The sequence below is a fragment of the Drosophila virilis genome, unplaced genomic scaffold (genome assembly GCF_030788295.1).
Source record: "Drosophila virilis strain 15010-1051.87 unplaced genomic scaffold, Dvir_AGI_RSII-ME tig00000024, whole genome shotgun sequence".
Lineage (NCBI taxonomy): Eukaryota > Metazoa > Arthropoda > Insecta > Diptera > Drosophilidae > Drosophila > Drosophila virilis.
The window spans coordinates 16,827-34,318 of record NW_027212790.1 but is presented as its reverse complement, the minus strand read 5'-3'; the positions used below and the strand labels follow the sequence as shown (position 1 = coordinate 34,318).

The following is a 17,492-nucleotide window of genomic DNA, read 5'->3' as shown; positions in this document are numbered from 1 at the left end:
GTTTAAATCGTTTTGAAGACAGCAAGAATAAAATGTATATTTTCTAGAAGAGCCTCCTTCTGCCTATACCCCACTTATAAGCATAAACAGTATACCCCTTTTCTATAACCATTCTCAATGAGTACAGACTCTTTAACATATTTTAGAAAACATTTAAATCTACGTCATTTATAAAGAACATGTGTATTGTTGGAATTAAAAAAGCTTAAGTAGGTAATTCCAAGTGGAAAACAGTGGACGAGAGAGGAAGAGAGAGCGGGTGAGAAAGAGAGATGGGAAGTAAAGTGTGCTTATAAGGCTACGATATATATTACCAATCAAGTCGTTAGCCTTTACCTTTGAGAACTTTGAAACTCTTTTAACAATTTGTTTGATATAAAACTAAAATATTAAATACTTCAAACAAATTTCCATACACAGTACAGAAAAAAGTTGAAGAAAAGAGTTCAGCAATTGTTAAATTTTGGATAAAAACGAAACTTATTCAATCGGAGTTTTTGTCTCGACACTTTTCCAAACTCTGACTTAGTTTGCTTTAATATATGCTATCCGCTTTGGGTTTTAACAATATACTAAACACCCTAGTCATTCGTTTATGCTAGTTACAACCACTCGTATGGCTCTCTCAGATCAAGTTCAATAATGTTCACAGTTTGTAGAGAGCGACTGGTTGGGTAGACTATAAAAGCGCAGTGCAGAACGTGGTTTACAATCAGTTCGAATTGAATAACATCATGAAGTGGCTATCTCTAGTTTTCGCCTTAGCCGTATTGGCTCTAGCCAGTGGTAAGTAGGACGAGCTGTGGTGTGCCTGAGAGCTGTCAGTCTAAACGAATATGCATTCCATGTACAGCAAACCCTTTGCAACCGGATGTGGTCATCAATGGGGATTGCAAGAAGTGCAACGTGCACGGCGGCTAAAAACACTCAAATATTATAATAAATAAATCGAAATAAACAAATGAATGCACTGTATATATCATGTCTAATTATTACTTATTGGAATAAATGATTAGCAACTCCAATATTTGCACTCAAAGCGATTTTATTTAATTATATGTTGTATTTATGCAGAAAAACACTTATGAGATAATACAATAGTCCAAAGCCCACAGCACCCGAAGCCAAGGCCTGAGTAGCTGCACCCGCAACTTTTCTGTCTCCTGGAATAATCACCGAATCGTCATCTTCCGGTCGATTACAGTCGATGCACTTGCCATTGATAACTACTTTGCCCGGTGTGGCTGTCAAAGGAATAGAGATTAGAGCAACTGTCTCACATTTCCAGAAATCTATTCAATTACCGCAAACCATAGCCAAAAGGCAGCCCAACAGCAGCAAATGCAATACAATCGAGTTCATATTCACAGCACACTGATCCAAACAATCTGAATACCAGACGTCAATAGCATGCACTTTTATATAGAACAGGTTTCGGATTCAGATTGAGCGCAACAATCACATCGTCGAGAGACTCTAGTGTTTCGGAATTTCCCAGCTTATTGAACAAAAGCTAATCTCTGCTCATCAGTTCAGTAAACAAAAGTGATGTCAGAAATAGCTCGCATGCTATTTGGCAAAGAAAATAATATACAAATTTTTATAAAAAGAATTTTCAATTTTAAAATAAAAATTTTTAAAATATTTAGAACTTAGAAAATATATATAGATAATGTATCTAAAATAATATAATAAAAATAATAATTATTATTAATAAATAATCGAATATAATTAATATATTTATATAGTCAAAAAAATAAAATAAATAATAAAAAATATTTATTTATAGACGGCAAATTAATTTAAAATATTCAGATGGTTTAATCAAAACAAATATGTTAAAGAATCGATCAGAATAAAAAACAAAATGAACTTCAAAAAAATTGTTTTTAATTTATATAGAGTATAGCTAAGTCATTTGTAAAATATATAACTCTGTCTACTAAAGCATCTAGTATAAGAATTTTATAGATTATTGAAAGTTTATAAAAACAATTTGAGATTGCGTTCTTTATTTACAATACATTGCTTGAAACTCAAATATTTTCAAAATCAAGAAAAAGTGGATATATTTTTGAAAATTTCCCACAAATTTCAAAGTCTTAATAGTTCTTGATATAGTTTTTAAAAAGTTGGTATATAGTTTCTTAAATTATATATTAAAACTTTAGTTTGTATAAAGTTTTAATATAGATTCTATATAAATTTTCTATGGTGTTTATACAGCTTTTATATAGCTTTAATATATTGTTCATATATTTCTAACGTGATCTTAATCATCTTGATCGTCAGGCAACATTTATGGCTCGAGAATAAAAAATCAGCAGTGTTTTTTCATTTAGCTATAAGAATTTATTAAACATTTTGTTTTGATTTTTTGTGATTTTGTTGTGGTTCTTGTTGTTGTACTTATAATAAATGCATATTAAATGGAAAACATTTTAAACTAGAGTATTTGGCTATTGCATTTTTGTGGCTGTGGCTGCTCCAGGGATTGGTATCTGGTTCTAGGAACGCACATTGCACACCTTGCAGTCGCCGTTGATGATGACATTGCCAGGACTGAGTGGATTAGCTAAATGTGCAAAAGAATCAATTAGCCTGCAGTTGGTGCTCTAGAGAAGCGCAGACTTACCGCTAGCCAGCGCCAGGAGACCGAGCAGAAATGCGAGCGACAGGAATTTCATGTTGATTGATTTTGGTTTTGTTGTTTTGTTTGATTGCTTGAAAGACTCAAGAAGACTGATGCCTTACAACTTGGCCAGCTATGCTTTTATAGCTAAACTGCAACCAGACTCTGAGCTAAATGCGTCTGACCGTTATCAACCGACTGGGGGATACGAACTTGGAATTGGAATTGCCCGGTGCCAGAGGCGAGCGTCAAGTCAAGTTTGAAAAATTTCCCAATTGCGTTGCGGCAATGCGAATCTAGTTGGATTTTTATTATATGGAATATGCACTGTAGAGAATTACAAGCTGTCTGTGAGAGTGGGAGAGAGAGAGAGAGAGAGAGAGAGAGAGAGAGAGAGGGCAGTATCTATAAACTGGGTTTAATAGTGCTATCATAAAAGTTGCCAAAGGCATGTAAGTTATTGGATAGAGGGCATACTCGTAACATGAGCATATATATATATATATATATATATATATATATATATATATGTGTATATATTCCTGAACAATTATTGGCTAGCTCGAGGTTCTCCTGGAGAAATATGAAACTAAATTAAAAAACTCGCACCTCAAACCAATAAAATAATTATTCTAGTTATATATTTCTGCATTACTGCACATGGTCTTTTGCAGGGTATTTCACAGTCTATCAAACTTTTTTTTCACATTCTAACTTGTTTTATTTGTCATATTTGTTTGCATTTACGATCGAATTTCCATTTCAATTGCGACGTCTGAAGCCTGGCGCCCCCCGTGCTATATGTTAATTAACTTAATTCTTAATACATTTCCGACTAATTGTTAAAACGTGTTTTAATGTTGTTGTTGTTTAATGTTATTCTTGTTGTTATCGTTGTTGACTTCACGCTGCATTTGATAAAAGAATTACGCACGTAACTTGGAATTCCGAACTAGTTGAAGCAAACATAATTCCCAAGAACTATGCAAAGCAAATGCAGTTTTATAAATATTAATTATTACAGATAAATAATTTTAAAGGCCAGTTTAAGTTAAAGATATGACGTTCTTCGGTTGCATATAAATTAAATAATTATTGCAATAGTATGATAGGAAGGAAAATATATGCACATATAGAGCTTTATACGAATCAGTCTTCGTTCGACGTATACTTAATATTTCAAATATAACTGTACTGCATAAATGGAAATGATATATTTATACAAAACAAGCTAGTTGTCATTTTTATAGTCTCATAGATGACACACAGATGGCCAACAAGGCTGATAGCATTGTTTATACGCTTTATAAGGCCGCCGCAACCTTCCGTTTGCTGTACACAATTGCATAACTAAATGATACCCTTTACTCTTCACTACAGGGTATAGTAAGCAGTTGAAATGCATATCTTGCACATTTGGTATTACAATATATCAACTATCAAGTATTTCTCATATTATATAAATTTCCAGTATATTTGCACAATATTCTTGAAGTGTAAAGGTAGGGTATTCTCTAGCTGAGCACAACACATTTCGTTCATATTTCCTTACTATACTGTAAATATAGAAACAGGGTATTCTCTAGCCGCACACTATTTATTTTCCAGTGTATTAATTTCCAAAATATTATTGAAATATTAAGATAGGGTATTCTATAGTCGAGCAACAACGCCTCATGCCGTCTAAGTTGTTTTAATGCGATCTATTTATTCAACATGTGCAAAACATATTTTCATATATATATATTTTCTTTTTACACTTTGATTACATTCCATCAATATAGAGGGGGGGTCAATAGTTCAAGCTCTTTGCAAATCAGCTCAGGGTCAAATAGTCAAGATCAAATATTGACAATTTTTATATTGACAGAACTTCAGCCAAGCTGAGATATTTGACACCTAAATTACCTAGACAGTAAATATAATATAAATTTTCTTTTAAATTTCGTTTTTTTTTGTAAGTTGATTTATTTTATCATTATTTAAATGCTAAGTTTAATTTGAAACGCAGTGTGTACATAAATATGGTGCCAACGGATTGAGGTAAGGCTAGGAAGCTGAACGGGATTCGTTCGGTTCGATTCGTCTATTTGCCGCCGTGGACATTGCAGTATTTGCAGTCGCCGTTGATGACCACATTGCCAGGATCGGGTGACAGGGGAACGGCTAAGGAGAGAGAGCGAGAGAGAGCAGAGCGAGATTTGGGGTTAATATATGTATTAATTTTAATCCGTTTTGGGCGTCGAACACTTACCACTAGCCAGAGCCAAGAGGCCGAGCACGAAAACGGTGACAACGGAGAAGAATTTCATATTGTTGCTGATTGTTGATTGTTCCACAAACGATTGAGTTGAACTGATGCAGTTGTTCGTCCAGGCTCGAACTTATATGGGAGCTCCAACAGTTACCTACAACGGGGAAATTCACAAATTGTCAGCGCAAATCAAATTGGGATTATCAACAAATCGAATGCATTCACTTAGACGCACTCTGTGTGTGTGTCTGTCAATGGCGAGCACTTGATAAGCCGCACAAGGGAAATTCCCCGCTTTGGGTTGGAGCTTATGTTCTGTTTATACCCCGTTGGGACACAGATATGTTTAAAAATATATTAAAATCAAAATAGACATGTTGTTAAAAATAAAAATCTAAAATTGAGTAACTGGGTTATTAAGTTGAAATTTGTGAATCAATCTTCTGTGCACTTTTTGTGAGCTCGAAAATAGCTGAAGTCTTCTGAGTTGTATTCATAGAGTATGTGAGTATGTGAAGCTCTGCCGATTTTAACTCTTTAAGTTTGTCCCACCATTTTCCCATTCTCTGTGTCTCTTTTCCTCCATCCTTACCCAATTCTACCGCTCTTCAAATTTATGAAAATCGCATAGAAAGGCTATAGAGAGTTTATTTATTATGCAGACTTACGCTCTCACTCTCTCCCTCTCTCTCTCTCTCTCTCTCTCTCTCTTTCTCACTTTCTTTAATTCTTGCTCTCCAAGTAAGTGCTTGTGCAAATCGTCTCTTACAGGGTATTTTCCAGTCGAGAACTAACAATTTACTAATTTCTCAATAAACTTAGTGGGAAATCGTATAAGTGGCTTTCTGAGAAGCATATACTTATTAGCATATATGTATGTATTCGCCAATGGATACTACGCATTCGCAGTGCAATCTTCCGTACAAAGTTGAAACGTGTTCTAAGTTCAGCTTAGCTTATACGCCGTCAAGGTATTGATAATGTGGGCAATTCCATACAATAAATCTGTATACTATATACATCAAATACACTGAATATAATATATACAGCATTGGTGTATTCAGCTTGAGGGTAATCTATCGATTGTTCCAGCCCAATCTCAGTTTCAATCGCGCACGATTCTTGGCAGACGCCTCTCGTCGCCAGTATAAAAGATTCATTCCAGCGAGCACAGCGTCAGGTTGAAGCTAACGAAATGAGGTGTTTAATGCTGCTAACGTTTTTGATCTTGGCCATGCTGGCCCTCAGCGCTAGAGGTAAGTCCGATCTTTCAGCTCTAAGCCACGACTCACAACGAATCAAACTCTTTCAGCTGGCAAGGTGACCATCAAGGGCGAATGCGTGGATTGCAATAGACCCGATGCGGCTACGACAACAACACGTCGGCCGAGCACCGCACATGGCGGACATGGACGCACGACCACACCGAGGCCCAAGCCGAAGAGCCACAAGACATCGTCGGAAAGTGACGAAGATTTGAGCCTGGGCGACTGGAGTCTGAGCCAGGGCGCACACGGGGCACAGCACATCTCGGGTGGATCACGCCACAAGCGGCAGCGTCAGGTGATAATAACGGATCCGGCCTTCGGTAACGGCGGCTGGTCAGGTGGTCGTGTGACCACACTCGATTCCCGTGGACGTCCCGGCGTTCTGGTGCGCAACGATGACTGCGTTGGCTGCAACATAAACGGCTAAGGGGTACTCCCCCCTCACGGAGCGGGCGGAAGCGGGCGTTTTTAACCTGTGCCAATAAACGAACTACAGTGTTCCCCTGTTCCCCGTATGGCCACATTGTGATTTTTATTGTTGTTAACCTTGCTTTGTAAACCGGTTAGAGCTCATGGAATTTCCACTGGCATCGCGCTTTTTCCGCTGAATTCCCATTGTTATCAAAAGCCGAGCAGCGTATATAAAGCTCTGCTCGGGCCAAGCGGCAGCAACAGATGCCAATTGAATTCACATTTGCAATGAAGTTATTTTTGATCTGTGCTCTGTTTGCCGCAGTCTTGGCATTGGCGGGTAAGCATTCCCGCATCTATGTGCCCACAGCTCCTTAACACGATCCCGATCTTTCGCTCTCTCTCTCTCTCTCGCACTCTGTCTCCGCCTGCCCAGCCGGCAATGTGGTCATCAATGGCGCCTGCCGGGACTGCTCGCCGCCAGATGCTGAGACGCTGGTTGTGGGCGACAAGGTGTACAAGGGTCGGCCGGGACATGGCACCGTCTATATCAATGGACAGGACGACGATTCGAACGCTGTGCGCCCCCAGGCTGGCGGCGGTGGCGCACCCTTTGTGGTGCCCGAGGGCTACAGCGGTCGTGTGCCCGGCGGCTCCTTTGTGCACAATGCCGATTGCGCCGGCTGCGACATTACGGGCTGAACCAGTTGCTCCAAATCTGTGTATTTGCTAGGACTGAAATAAATGTGTTGTGCAGCGTCGAACGTAAAGTCAATTACCAAGTGTTGTGAGGGGTACGGCTGGGTGTGGCAGGGGTTGGGAGGCTTAAAAACAACTACTCGACCAGCAGGAACAGGTCTAATAAAAATAGCTACAGCAGCAGTTGAAGTAGTTATGAGGCTGTCGTAGACGAGGCTGAGAGCAGCTAGGTTTGTCTGATACCCTGTAAAAAAATGTTCTTCGCCTTAAAACTTTGCATTTGCATACCACTATATCATATAGCTGCCATAGAAACGATCAGTCCAAATGTAGATGCTCGTTTATCAAGATATCTTATCCAAACACGGCAATTATAAGTTGTACTATGCCCTCCACTTGTATGGACAACTTATCAAGATCGGACTACTATATGATTGATTGATCGATCGAAAGCTAGGTTCTTATATACGAACGGTCGGTCGAATTGATTTGTTGTGGGGCACTCATTTATCTTGATCGTATTCGCCAATTGAAACTTACTTTCTCACTTTGATAAGCCAAGAACTGTTTAGAGGGTAGCTCCCAGTCACACAATATGCACAATAATTTATTAAAAGCAAATAATATGGATTTTGCCCATAATTGATGTAACTTAAGATGTAACACAAAACCTGAGTTGACTTTAAATGGTGGGGCTTTGTTGTTGGGGCAAGCCCCAAATCCAGTTTCAGTCGCATTTCCCAGCGTCATTCCCAGCTGGCCTTTGCCATTGTTTGCGATACGAGAATCATTTTAAACATATTCTTGGGGGTTTAATTTTTACTATAATGATACGCCAGCTGCTGCCTGGCTATAAAAGCTGTCGACATCTTTGCGAACTTGTGCAGTCTTCAAGTATTCAAGTAATCAGCATGAAGTGGTTCTCGTTGTGCATTTTGCTTTTGGCATTTCTGGTTCTGATTGCAGCGGCGCCCGCCGGTAAGACCACTTGATAAAGACGCCTCTTTAGTTAGCATATTATTAATATGTGTGTATATATATGTTTGCTTTCGTGCAGGTCAGATACGCGTACGCACCTCCTCGACCAGACACGTGCGTGTGCGCAACGGCAACATCAAGTGGAACGGCGATTGCCACAATTGCGATATACGCACCACCAAAGACACGGCACAGGTGACCAGCACCAGAAATCGGCAATGGACTAAGAAATTCTAAAAGAAAAACCATGTTTAAGTAGTTATAAATATGTAGCTATAATATTTATATTAAAAAGTTAATTAAAAAGTAAGCTTGTCATATAAAGAATATTCAAATAAGTCTAGGAATACCTGTAGCAAGCCGAACATTTAATACCCTTGCATACTCTAGCCTTTTGCAGTTATGCGAGACAAGTGCAGCTCGTAAATGTTGAGTTTGTTGAAAATATCTTTGAAAATAGAATACTTTGCCATATGAGAGCCTACTTTTCGACCAACCTTTTCTGAGAGACTAGATCGCATAGAAACAGATAAACGGACAGACAGACAGTACGACGGATGGGAAGAAGGATGGACGGACGGACGGACAGTAAGACGGATGGGCAGAAGAAAGGACGGATAGATGGACAGACAGACGGACAGTAGGACGAATGGGCAGAGGGATGGACGGATAGATGGACGGACAGACGGACAAATATACGGGCGGACGGGCAGAAGGAAGGACGGATAGATGGACGGACAGACGGACAGAAATACGGACGAACAGACGGACATGCGAACGGGCGGCCAGAAACACGGATAGACAACAGACGGACATGACTATATCAAATCGGCCGTTGATCTGGAATATATATTACACTATCCGATCAGAGTTGTCAGCTTGTCTATGCGTTACACAATTCAGGAGAAAACTGGAATACCCTCAGCAAGGGCATAGAATATTTGAAGCTAGTCGTCAATCAGTTCCAGCTGCTTGCCACGCGATGGGGCAGCCTTGAGCTGCTTGGCTTAAAAATAAAAAAAATGGCTTCGACTTCGAGTTGGCTGTGGCTGCGGCTCGTTTACGGTGGCGCAACCCTTTGCTGCCGGCCATTACACGTGTTTCTTGGCTACAAATTTTTATGCCGCCTTTGTCGCTGTCCTTTGCCATAAAACCAGTCATTTCCTTGAGCAGCCTGTTTATTTATTTATTATTTTGCTTCAGTTTTCTTCTTATTTTTGTTCGTGTGTGTGTGTCCGGATTCGACATTCACGTTCTTCGTTTTTATTGCCCAAGCACGGAAGGGCCAACCGCTGTGCGCCTGTAAATGACTCCCCGGGCACCTTTATATTGACTCGTAAAATTGCGACATTTAGAGTCGCAACCCCCTCACACACTCTGCCACACCCTCAGACCAAGCAACCACCCGCACTTCCGGTCGTTTGTCTTTTGTGTTGCCTGCTTTTCGGCGCCGCGACGACTTGCTTAGCGCTATTATTATTATTATTATTTTTTGTCCTCTTCTTATTATAAATTTGATTTTTATTTGCCTCACAGTTGTTGGCCGACAACGATTTTTATAGTCGAGTGTTTTGCCCAAAGCTCCTGGATTACTTTTCTTGCGGAGGGTTGCTTAATTATGAGGTGCACCGAGTTGAAGGCAGAGCTGCCCACAAGCAACAGGGTATGCACTAGCCGGCTAAGACTTCGCGGGATTTTCTTCACTTTTTCGTAGCAAATACGCTTTTTATTTAACAGGGTATTAAATCGTCGAATACCCCAATTAAATTGTTTTCTGCTGCCGCTTTGGTTGCCGTCAGCGACGGAAATTGACTTTGAAAATGCTTCAACGTTGCTTTTGCTTCAGGATGCGAAGGCCTTTCGCCCCACTCCGCGCAAGAAGGGACTCGAATGGAGGCATTAAGATTGTGGGAAGGGGCCACGCCCACAGAGGGCAAGCACTTAACCGTTAGCTGTTGCTATCAGCTTTAACTTTCGGTCCGATTTACACTTGACATTGTACCTATAGCCCATAGCTTTGCTTTTGTTTGGCATCCAGCTGAAACTTTATTCATTTCAAAATGTACAAGTCAAGGGGCCAGGGATGGGATTGGTGTTGGGCTGTAGGCGTGGCCGAAATGATTTATTGGATTTTTGAAGAGCAATCGAGCGCACAGCTTCAATGTTAAGCGTAAACGCGTTCATAATTAATTTCAGTCTATTTTTTTTTGTTTTTTTCAGACATTGCGCATACGCAACGTTGCACGGACGCAAAGTGCGAGCCTTGCCGAATGTAAGTATATATATTGGTATCTATGTATATATGATATATCTACTATTTTTAACATCTCCTTTATTGCTGTCATTTGAATCTTATTATTTCGGCTCTGCGCTCTCTTTATTTCCATTCGTTTGTCTGGCTGCCAGCGAAAGTGACCCGCAATTTATTTAACGTTTTTATTATTTTATTTCTGCCCCCCTTTAAATGAATTTCAACCCCTTTCAGCGGAGTGGTTGTTGTTGTTGTTGTTGCGCATTTAAGTGGCATTTTCTGTTGCGCAACGCACAGGATGCGAGAATGCCAGCCGAGCGTATGATATAAATTAATGAATAATTGAGAGCATTTTATGCGCTGCTGTCAGGAAATGTTTATATTGAAGTTAAAGGAAATGTTCAAGCTGTTGAAACTCAGCAGCACTTTAATATTTACAAATGATATTAATTTTCATTTGATGAAAACAATTCGTAAATTTTACTAGTCAATGCTTTAAGTTAAATATATAAAATGGCATGAGTTGCGTTATAAATACAAAAAAATGTAAAATAAAAATAAAAAGTTGTTATTCAAATTGTGAGCACACAATTATTTTTGCCTTTGGCATTTGCATTGTGCACTTGTAATTATTTTGTTGCATACTTTTTGGAGCAATTTGTCGCGCTGTTTTATTTCGCTTATTTATTGTCTGATTTATCAAAATGTTAATTTTCACATTTTATTTTGATATTATTTATGAATCAATATATATATTTATTAAAGGCATATTTACAGCACATTTGCCGTCTATACAGTCAGATAATTTTTTATTAATCATGCATGAATGCATTTTCTGAATAGAGTTCAACATATGAGCTCACAATAAACGAACGCATTTAGAATGCACGCTAATATTAATTGAATTATAATAATTAATGTTATTTATATTTACGCTAGAAGAGAACAATGAATTTTGTATATTAAAAAAGTAGACATTTTGAATACTTAAATTAAAATATATACATAAATTGGACAATTTGTATAATTAAAAAATGGAATCATCGACCTTTTAGGGGAGTATTTATATTGTGTGCTGTCCTTTCATGAGCTTTCACGAGCTTTCTCCAAGTAAAAGATATTTCCAGAGCTTAGTTTTCAGCAACAACTATAAAGTAGTATACATTGAGCTTTAAGCCAAATGTGGTGTTGTCTTGAAGCTTTAATGTGCTTTCAAAGCGTCTTAAGATAAGATAATTGGCCAAAACTTCTTCTACATTTACTGTGAAAGAGCTTTAAGATAAATGTGCTCTAAGCAATTTATTAACCTAAATGCTTTCATGAGCTTTAATCGTGTCTCAACTGAAGAGACGTTGCCAGAAGCTACTATTTACCGATAACTCTAGAATGCTATGCATTGAGCTTTAAGTCAAATTGAGCGTAAGCAATTAACTAAGTTAAAAGTATTAATGTGCTTTCGAAACTGCTTTACGTGGAGCAAGTTGGCAAAGTCTACTTTGAGTAACTCTTTTAAAATGCTATTCAATGAGCTTTAAGCTTAACTGAGCGCCATCAATTAGCTTATCTGTAAGCTTTGATGTGCTTTCAAAGCTTCTTAAAGTGGCAAATAAAGTCCGATGCTGCTTATAATTAATTACTTTAAAATAATTCACTGAGCATTTAGCTAAATTGAGTGTAGACAATGAATATAGCTAAACAGGCTGCCGTGAGCTGTCAAAGCTCTTTGCAGCAGATATTTCACTTCTTTGCATTTCTTTATTGTCCTCATATTCAATTAAGTTCAGTGGGAGCGAAGTTCTTTGCCTGCAAAGCAGCTGCAAGAGGAGACAGAGAAAAAAGACTCAGTTCGTGTAGCAATCGGAAATCTAGCTTCAATAGCACTTCCACAATCTCCTCTTCTGTGTTCCCCGCTTTCCGGCCCCCTTCACTGTAATCATTGAATGTGCTCAGCATGAAACTTACCTTGGGACTGATTTCATTTTCGTAATTACCACAGCGTCTGTGCCTGCCCCTGCCACACAGCTGCTGCTGCTGCTGCTGCTGTTGTTGTTCTTGGTCAGCTGCAGGTGTCGGAGCTGCGGCTTAACGAGTTGATTAAATGCAGTAATTGATGAAATTGCGAACGAGAGAGCTTTAAAGGTGTAAATGGCTGGCTTTTGAATGCCGCCTGGCATTTGGGGATAAACATGTCATTGTCGTTAGAGATAACTGCACAGAATTTGGGTGTGTCGAATGGGGCAAGCTGCCGGTCCTCTCGACTGGACTGGACACTGGCGCATCAATCAAATAAGCACGAAATGCACACGTTTCATTTATAAATATTTGCGGCGAGGGTCGCACGACTTCACAAAAGGCATCAAGGCAAGGCAAGGCAAGGCAGGCAAGGCAGGGCAGGGGCAGGGGACTGCTGGCAAGGGTTCGGATTGCAGCCAAAAGGCAGAAATAAAAAATGATTTAAAAATTGAAAGGATTATGGGGCGAGCAGCAACGAAGCGCGTTAATGTTGATGCCGCCGCGGGGCGCACAGCGGCCAAATAACAAAAAGGGTCGCTTGCCAGCGAACGGCACACAGGGGGAGAGAGGAGCAAGGGGGGGAGATAGGGCAGATCCGCCTGAATATACATATAGATATATATACTCGTTGGTGTCGCTGTCAGTCAAACAAAACTGTGCAAAAATCAACGAGGCAATGCGAAACAAAAACCCATGCTGAAGGTTGCTGCCGGAAAGGGGAATAGGGGCACAGGGGAACAGGGGAACAGGGGAAGGCGGAGGGGGCGTGTGTGTGGGTTGAGGAAGCGAGCACACGGAGGCCAACGTTGTTGATGGTCAACAATATAATTTGAACAGGAATGAAAAATAAACGCGGCAAAACTGGGCGGGCCCCATGGAATCTGCAGGTCCTGCGCGCGCGTGTGTGTGTGTGTGCGTGTGTGTGTGTGTGTGTTTTTTAAAGTACACATTTCACTAGCTCTATATTATGCCCCGCAGGGACAACGGCAGAACAAAGAAAAAGGAATCGTGCAACTTTTGTATAAATCAAATCAAATATGTGAACAAAATGTTTTCTCAGTTGTCGCCGAATGTTTGGAGACGAATGTGCGAACAAATCAGCTTTCATGAGAGCTTTGCAGATATTACGAAATATTTTTTGATACAGTGGCTGCGAACTGAATATAAGAAAATTACTCTTATGATTTATAACATAATATCGTAAATAATAACAAATATATTATATATATAATAAAAGAAATGTCATACTGAAGAATGTGTTACATAAATTACTTTAAAAAACTATCTTTTATTTAATGCACATAGAATTTGAATTAAAACTTATAAAATGTAACATTAGAAACTCTTCTTCTGGGTCTACTAATTAATATATTGCAAAATATCTTCTATTTAAGTCATTTTTTTTTTGCAAATTAAATAAACTTTTTCATTTTCAATTATTTCGTGCTTATTTTCTTGAACAATTTCTGTTTGGATTCCAATGCTTCCCCCCCACTGCATTGTCACATGCAATATATTTCGATGTCTCTCAATCTGCAGCTGCATGTGTCGATCCGAGTTTGTTTCAGGTTCATTTGGACACGGAATGTCGCGGCACGCACTGTTCGCTGTAATAGCCAGTGTATATCGTCCATTTTGCGGTTGATAACTGACAAGACAAGATATTTCTAACAAATTAATAAACTATATGAGCTCAGCTCAAGTGGAAAAACCCAGCGGCAACAGCCACTGTGCACCACCAGCACCACACTGACAATTATGAAATACACGATGTATCCTCTCCCGCCCCCTTTGCCACTCTCTCTCTCAGTCTCTGCTGCGGCTAACTGTCTGCCGTTGTCCAGTTTGCACAGTTTGAATGAGAACATATACAAGTATGTATATATATATATAAGTGTGTGTGTGTGTGTGTGTGTGTGTAAAACTTTGTGCTGGGGATTTGTTTCTGCTCATGCTGTTGCTCCTGCTGCCGTTTGGCTGTGAAACAGCTGCTATTGCTGCCTGACCAAGCTAGCAAAACTCAATTTATTGTTGGCCGCCGCAGGGCAACTGTCCGCCCCCGTACCACTCCCCCCCCCCCCTGCCCACTCCTCGCCCACCGCCTGCCGCCTGCTCAGCAAATTTCTATAGCTTTTGGTTTTGCTTTTCGCCTTGTGGTTGTTATTTTTTTCAAGTTGGGGGTTCGTGTATTTTTGTCTTGCTGCTGACTGCTGAAAATTGAAAATCATAATCGCATCAACTTTACCAGCAGCAGCAGCAGCAGCAGCAGCAGCAGCAGTAGCAGTAGCAAACTTTCTGAGCCGTGTGGCCAAAGTTTTGTGTCTCGGCCGAGCGCCTTCAAGTAGGCAACGAAATGGCGTGGAGATTCGAAGCATGCCAGGCTAGATAATTTGCAGTGGATTTGTTATGCCACCGAAGCAAGTAAAGTATATATATAGCTAGTTGTCTCTCTCTCTCGCTCTCTCTGTTTGTGTGCGTGCGAAAAGTTTTAGTTAACCTTTGCTTTCAGTTATTTAGTTTCTTATCGCACATTTTGCATAACAATGCGCCCATTAAAACTTTTTCTGTGCTGCAACTATGCTCATTTCTTTAAAGAGCTTTAAAAGCACTTGAAAGCTTTTGTGCGATTAATTGTTTTATGAGCTGCTTTATAGCATAGCAAACGGGAGCTTTTAAAGCACCTGAAAGCTTGCAGTTAAAATGTTTTGCAACATAACATTTTTAAAAGAGCTGTCAAAGCACATGGAAGCTTACAATTTGTTTACAATCTGAAATTTCAACTTTCTTATTTATTTCTTCAATTTTTTAGTCTACTCAGAGCATTCGATTAAAAGATTTCAAAGCACATGAAAGCTTTTCGTTCAACTTAATTGCTGAAAGCTTAACAATCTTCACTATAACTCAAATGTTTTGCTCTAGTCAGCCAGCTACAGCTGGAGGCTTTGCAGCCTAGCTACATGTTTGCCACATAAAAGTTGCATGTGCAACTCGAGGCAACTCGGGCACATAAAACAATGGCATGCAACATAAACAGAAACTGGCAAAAAGTTTTTAGCTCAAGTGACGTTAACTAGTTGGCTGCTTGTCTGTGCTTTTTGCGGCCTTTCAAGTTGCCAAGTTATTTGCCAGCAATCAGAATCAGTGCAGGCCAACAACTTGCCGCAAGCTGCCAGTTTCCAGTATCGTATATTAAGTGGCTCGTCTGCAGTTGCCTCATCTGCTGCTGCGTAGGTTGCACTCACTTAGCCCAGCTCGGGCTAGAATTAGCGCTGCTCTGCGCGCCCGCCTGTCTGGGGCAACATGATGTGGCAAGTTCTGTTCCATAGTCTGCCAACGCTCAACAGTTTTGTGCGGTTTGTGCTGCGTAATTGTTGATTTTATGCGTACAGCGCTGCCATTAAGTCTTCGCAACATGCGGCTACCGTTGTCAGCGTGAAATGCGTCAAATTACCGCACGGCTGAGTGGAGACCAGCACCAAGACACAGCCAGCAATTAAGTCGAACCTGTACCAGCAACAGGAATCAGTACCCAGCGCCCAGTGCCAACAGCTGAAGCCTCCTTGTTCAGCTGTCACTAATTAATGTCAATGTCAAGTGGTGCTGCAATTGAAATAGCTTAGAGCTCCGATCTCAATTCCAACATCTAGTTCAAATACGGCAACAAATTAAGTTACTTTGCAATGGACTTTAACCGCATGGCAAAGAAACACATTTAAAGTATACGCATTTTGACTAATTACTCTCATTGTCAAGTGTTCTTGTGATTAAAAGCAGCTAGAATTTGTTGGCTGCACAAGCTAAATGGGAGCGGACAGTTGTATGGATTTGCAATGAACTTTAACTTCATGGTAAATATTTACATGTATATATAAGGTATCTATGTATGATCTATGTATTTAATTTGTCCATAAAATGTTAACAAATATTTATTTAATATTTCACTTCATTTCACTTCGTTTCTAAAAACTCCTTTCGAGAGTTCAATAATCTGGCAACACTGGAACAACTGTTAATCATGCTGTCTCGCTCTAATGGTTGATATTTCAATTAATTGAATTTCAATCTTAATTAAAGTAATTCAATACACAATACACAAAAATACATATGATGAAATTAATTTATTGTATAATTACAAACTTGGCAATAACACAAGTGAACTCATTATGTAATGAACGAACCTTTGTCTGATGAAAAAAGAAACAAAAGCAAGATGAAGAAGAAGCAGAGAAAAAGGCGGCGAACATCATAATAAAATTAACATTAAAGTGGCAAGGCAAAAGGGATCATAAAAATGAAATCAACGTATTAACTACATGCCAGACAGCAGCATAACGCACAGCCACACAACCATAAACACACACAGGCACACACACACACAGGCACACACATTTATAGTCATAACAAGCTCACGCCATATCCTCATCCAGCAGCTGGGCAGATAAAACGCAACGAAATAAAATCAATTCAAATAAAAGCATAAATACGACCACAGGAAATGAAAATGACGATGACTCCGTTGCCTTGCCTTTGTGCACCCCAACCCCCCCCCCCCCCTCCCCCAGCACCAACGGCACATTCCTGACGCACCCTTGCGCGCACACGCAGCGCCCAAAAGCGGCCCCCTTAGGGTTGGGCCTGCAGATGACTGTAACTGTTGTGCTCGAGTGTGGCGGTTGCGGGGCGCGAGCGGTGCGGGCGAACATGTAAGCGCACATTTTACGGCACAAGCATTTTCGCTTAATAAAATGTTAAGTGGGGGAGAAAAAGGGCGGCAGACAAAAAGCGACAGCGCCACTGCCAAGTTGACTGTGCGTGTGTGTGTGTGTGTGTGTGTGCCAAAGGACTTGCAAAGGAGGAGCGAAGCGACAGATAGACAGAACAACCAACTGGCCGACAAACTGACTGTCAGCCAAGCAGCGGCGCAGCCAGAGTCGTAAAATTATATTTACAACACAAACAAAGCTGTCGACAAGGCAGCAGCAGCAG

At 40.0% G+C, this 17,492-nt stretch overlaps 6 protein-coding genes across 8 annotated transcripts; 3 read left to right on the top strand and 3 right to left on the bottom strand.

Moving 5' to 3' along the window:
- Positions 1-635: 635 nt before the first annotated feature.
- LOC116651031 (bomanin Short 5-like) lies at positions 636-975 on the top strand. The gene is made up of 2 exons (XM_032436624.2): positions 636-786; positions 854-975. Exons 1-2 carry the CDS (start codon positions 735-737, stop codon positions 919-921), a joined length of 120 nt encoding a protein of 39 aa, XP_032292515.1. The 5' UTR covers positions 636-734; the 3' UTR covers positions 922-975.
- A 52-nt stretch (positions 976-1,027) lies between these two features.
- Positions 1,028-1,455, bottom strand: LOC116650998 (bomanin Tailed 2-like). Its single transcript, XM_032436509.2, has 2 exons — positions 1,305-1,455; positions 1,028-1,244 (listed from the first exon to the last, which is right to left on the bottom strand). The coding sequence occupies exons 1-2, from the start codon at positions 1,360-1,362 to the stop codon at positions 1,054-1,056; spliced, it is 249 nt and encodes an 82-aa protein (XP_032292400.1). The 5' UTR covers positions 1,363-1,455; the 3' UTR covers positions 1,028-1,053.
- An 874-nt stretch (positions 1,456-2,329) lies between these two features.
- On the bottom strand, positions 2,330-2,795 carry LOC26531457 (bomanin Short 3-like). The gene is made up of 2 exons (XM_015174852.3): positions 2,636-2,795; positions 2,330-2,575 (listed from the first exon to the last, which is right to left on the bottom strand). Exons 1-2 carry the CDS (start codon positions 2,685-2,687, stop codon positions 2,508-2,510), a joined length of 120 nt encoding a protein of 39 aa, XP_015030338.1. The 5' UTR covers positions 2,688-2,795; the 3' UTR covers positions 2,330-2,507.
- A 1,780-nt stretch (positions 2,796-4,575) lies between these two features.
- Positions 4,576-5,046, bottom strand: LOC116651104 (bomanin Short 2). Its single transcript, XM_032436952.2, has 2 exons — positions 4,887-5,046; positions 4,576-4,798 (listed from the first exon to the last, which is right to left on the bottom strand). The coding sequence occupies exons 1-2, from the start codon at positions 4,942-4,944 to the stop codon at positions 4,719-4,721; spliced, it is 138 nt and encodes a 45-aa protein (XP_032292843.1). The 5' UTR covers positions 4,945-5,046; the 3' UTR covers positions 4,576-4,718.
- Positions 5,047-5,982: 936 nt separating this feature from the next.
- Positions 5,983-7,340, top strand: LOC116651065 (bomanin Bicipital 1-like). 3 transcript variants are annotated; one of them, XM_032436819.2, is made up of 2 exons: positions 5,983-6,142; positions 6,199-6,669. In XM_032436819.2, exons 1-2 carry the CDS (start codon positions 6,082-6,084, stop codon positions 6,579-6,581), a joined length of 444 nt encoding a protein of 147 aa, XP_032292710.2. In that variant the 5' UTR covers positions 5,983-6,081; the 3' UTR covers positions 6,582-6,669. The 3 variants fall into 3 exon arrangements, with proteins under 3 accessions (XP_032292710.2, XP_070066859.1, XP_032292801.1); XM_070210758.1 differs by lacking the exon at positions 6,199-6,669 and adding an exon at positions 7,002-7,340 and having other exon boundaries at positions 6,009-6,142; XM_032436910.2 differs by lacking the exons at positions 5,983-6,142; positions 6,199-6,669 and adding exons at positions 6,774-6,905; positions 7,002-7,340.
- Positions 7,341-8,135: 795 nt separating this feature from the next.
- Positions 8,136-8,552, top strand: LOC138911467 (uncharacterized). The gene is made up of 2 exons (XM_070210759.1): positions 8,136-8,242; positions 8,322-8,552. The coding sequence occupies exons 1-2, from the start codon at positions 8,176-8,178 to the stop codon at positions 8,477-8,479; spliced, it is 225 nt and encodes a 74-aa protein (XP_070066860.1). The 5' UTR covers positions 8,136-8,175; the 3' UTR covers positions 8,480-8,552.
- The last annotated feature ends 8,940 nt before the right edge of the window (positions 8,553-17,492 follow it).

Bases quoted from the DNA above. Each gene is read 5' to 3' on its own strand.
- LOC26531457 (XM_015174852.3), bottom strand. From the start codon at position 2,687: ATGAAATTCCTGTCGCTCGCATTTCTGCTCGGTCTCCTGGCGCTGGCT. The intron at 2,576-2,635 runs GTAAGTCTGCGC...TTGCACATTTAG, and splicing joins TCTCCTGGCGCTGGCTAGCG to CTAATCCACTCAGTCCTGGC.
- LOC116651104 (XM_032436952.2), bottom strand. From the start codon at position 4,944: ATGAAATTCTTCTCCGTTGTCACCGTTTTCGTGCTCGGCCTCTTGGCT. The intron at 4,799-4,886 runs GTAAGTGTTCGA...CTCTCTCCTTAG, and splicing joins CCTCTTGGCTCTGGCTAGTG to CCGTTCCCCTGTCACCCGAT.
- LOC138911467 (XM_070210759.1), top strand. From the start codon at position 8,176: ATGAAGTGGTTCTCGTTGTGCATTTTGCTTTTGGCATTTCTGGTTCTG. The intron at 8,243-8,321 runs GTAAGACCACTT...GCTTTCGTGCAG, and splicing joins GATTGCAGCGGCGCCCGCCG to GTCAGATACGCGTACGCACC.
- LOC116650998 (XM_032436509.2), bottom strand. From the start codon at position 1,362: ATGAACTCGATTGTATTGCATTTGCTGCTGTTGGGCTGCCTTTTGGCT. The intron at 1,245-1,304 runs GTAATTGAATAG...TTCCTTTGACAG, and splicing joins CCTTTTGGCTATGGTTTGCG to CCACACCGGGCAAAGTAGTT.
- LOC116651031 (XM_032436624.2), top strand. From the start codon at position 735: ATGAAGTGGCTATCTCTAGTTTTCGCCTTAGCCGTATTGGCTCTAGCC. The intron at 787-853 runs GTAAGTAGGACG...TTCCATGTACAG, and splicing joins CGTATTGGCTCTAGCCAGTG to CAAACCCTTTGCAACCGGAT.
- LOC116651065 (XM_032436819.2), top strand. From the start codon at position 6,082: ATGAGGTGTTTAATGCTGCTAACGTTTTTGATCTTGGCCATGCTGGCC. The intron at 6,143-6,198 runs GTAAGTCCGATC...AAACTCTTTCAG, and splicing joins GCTGGCCCTCAGCGCTAGAG to CTGGCAAGGTGACCATCAAG.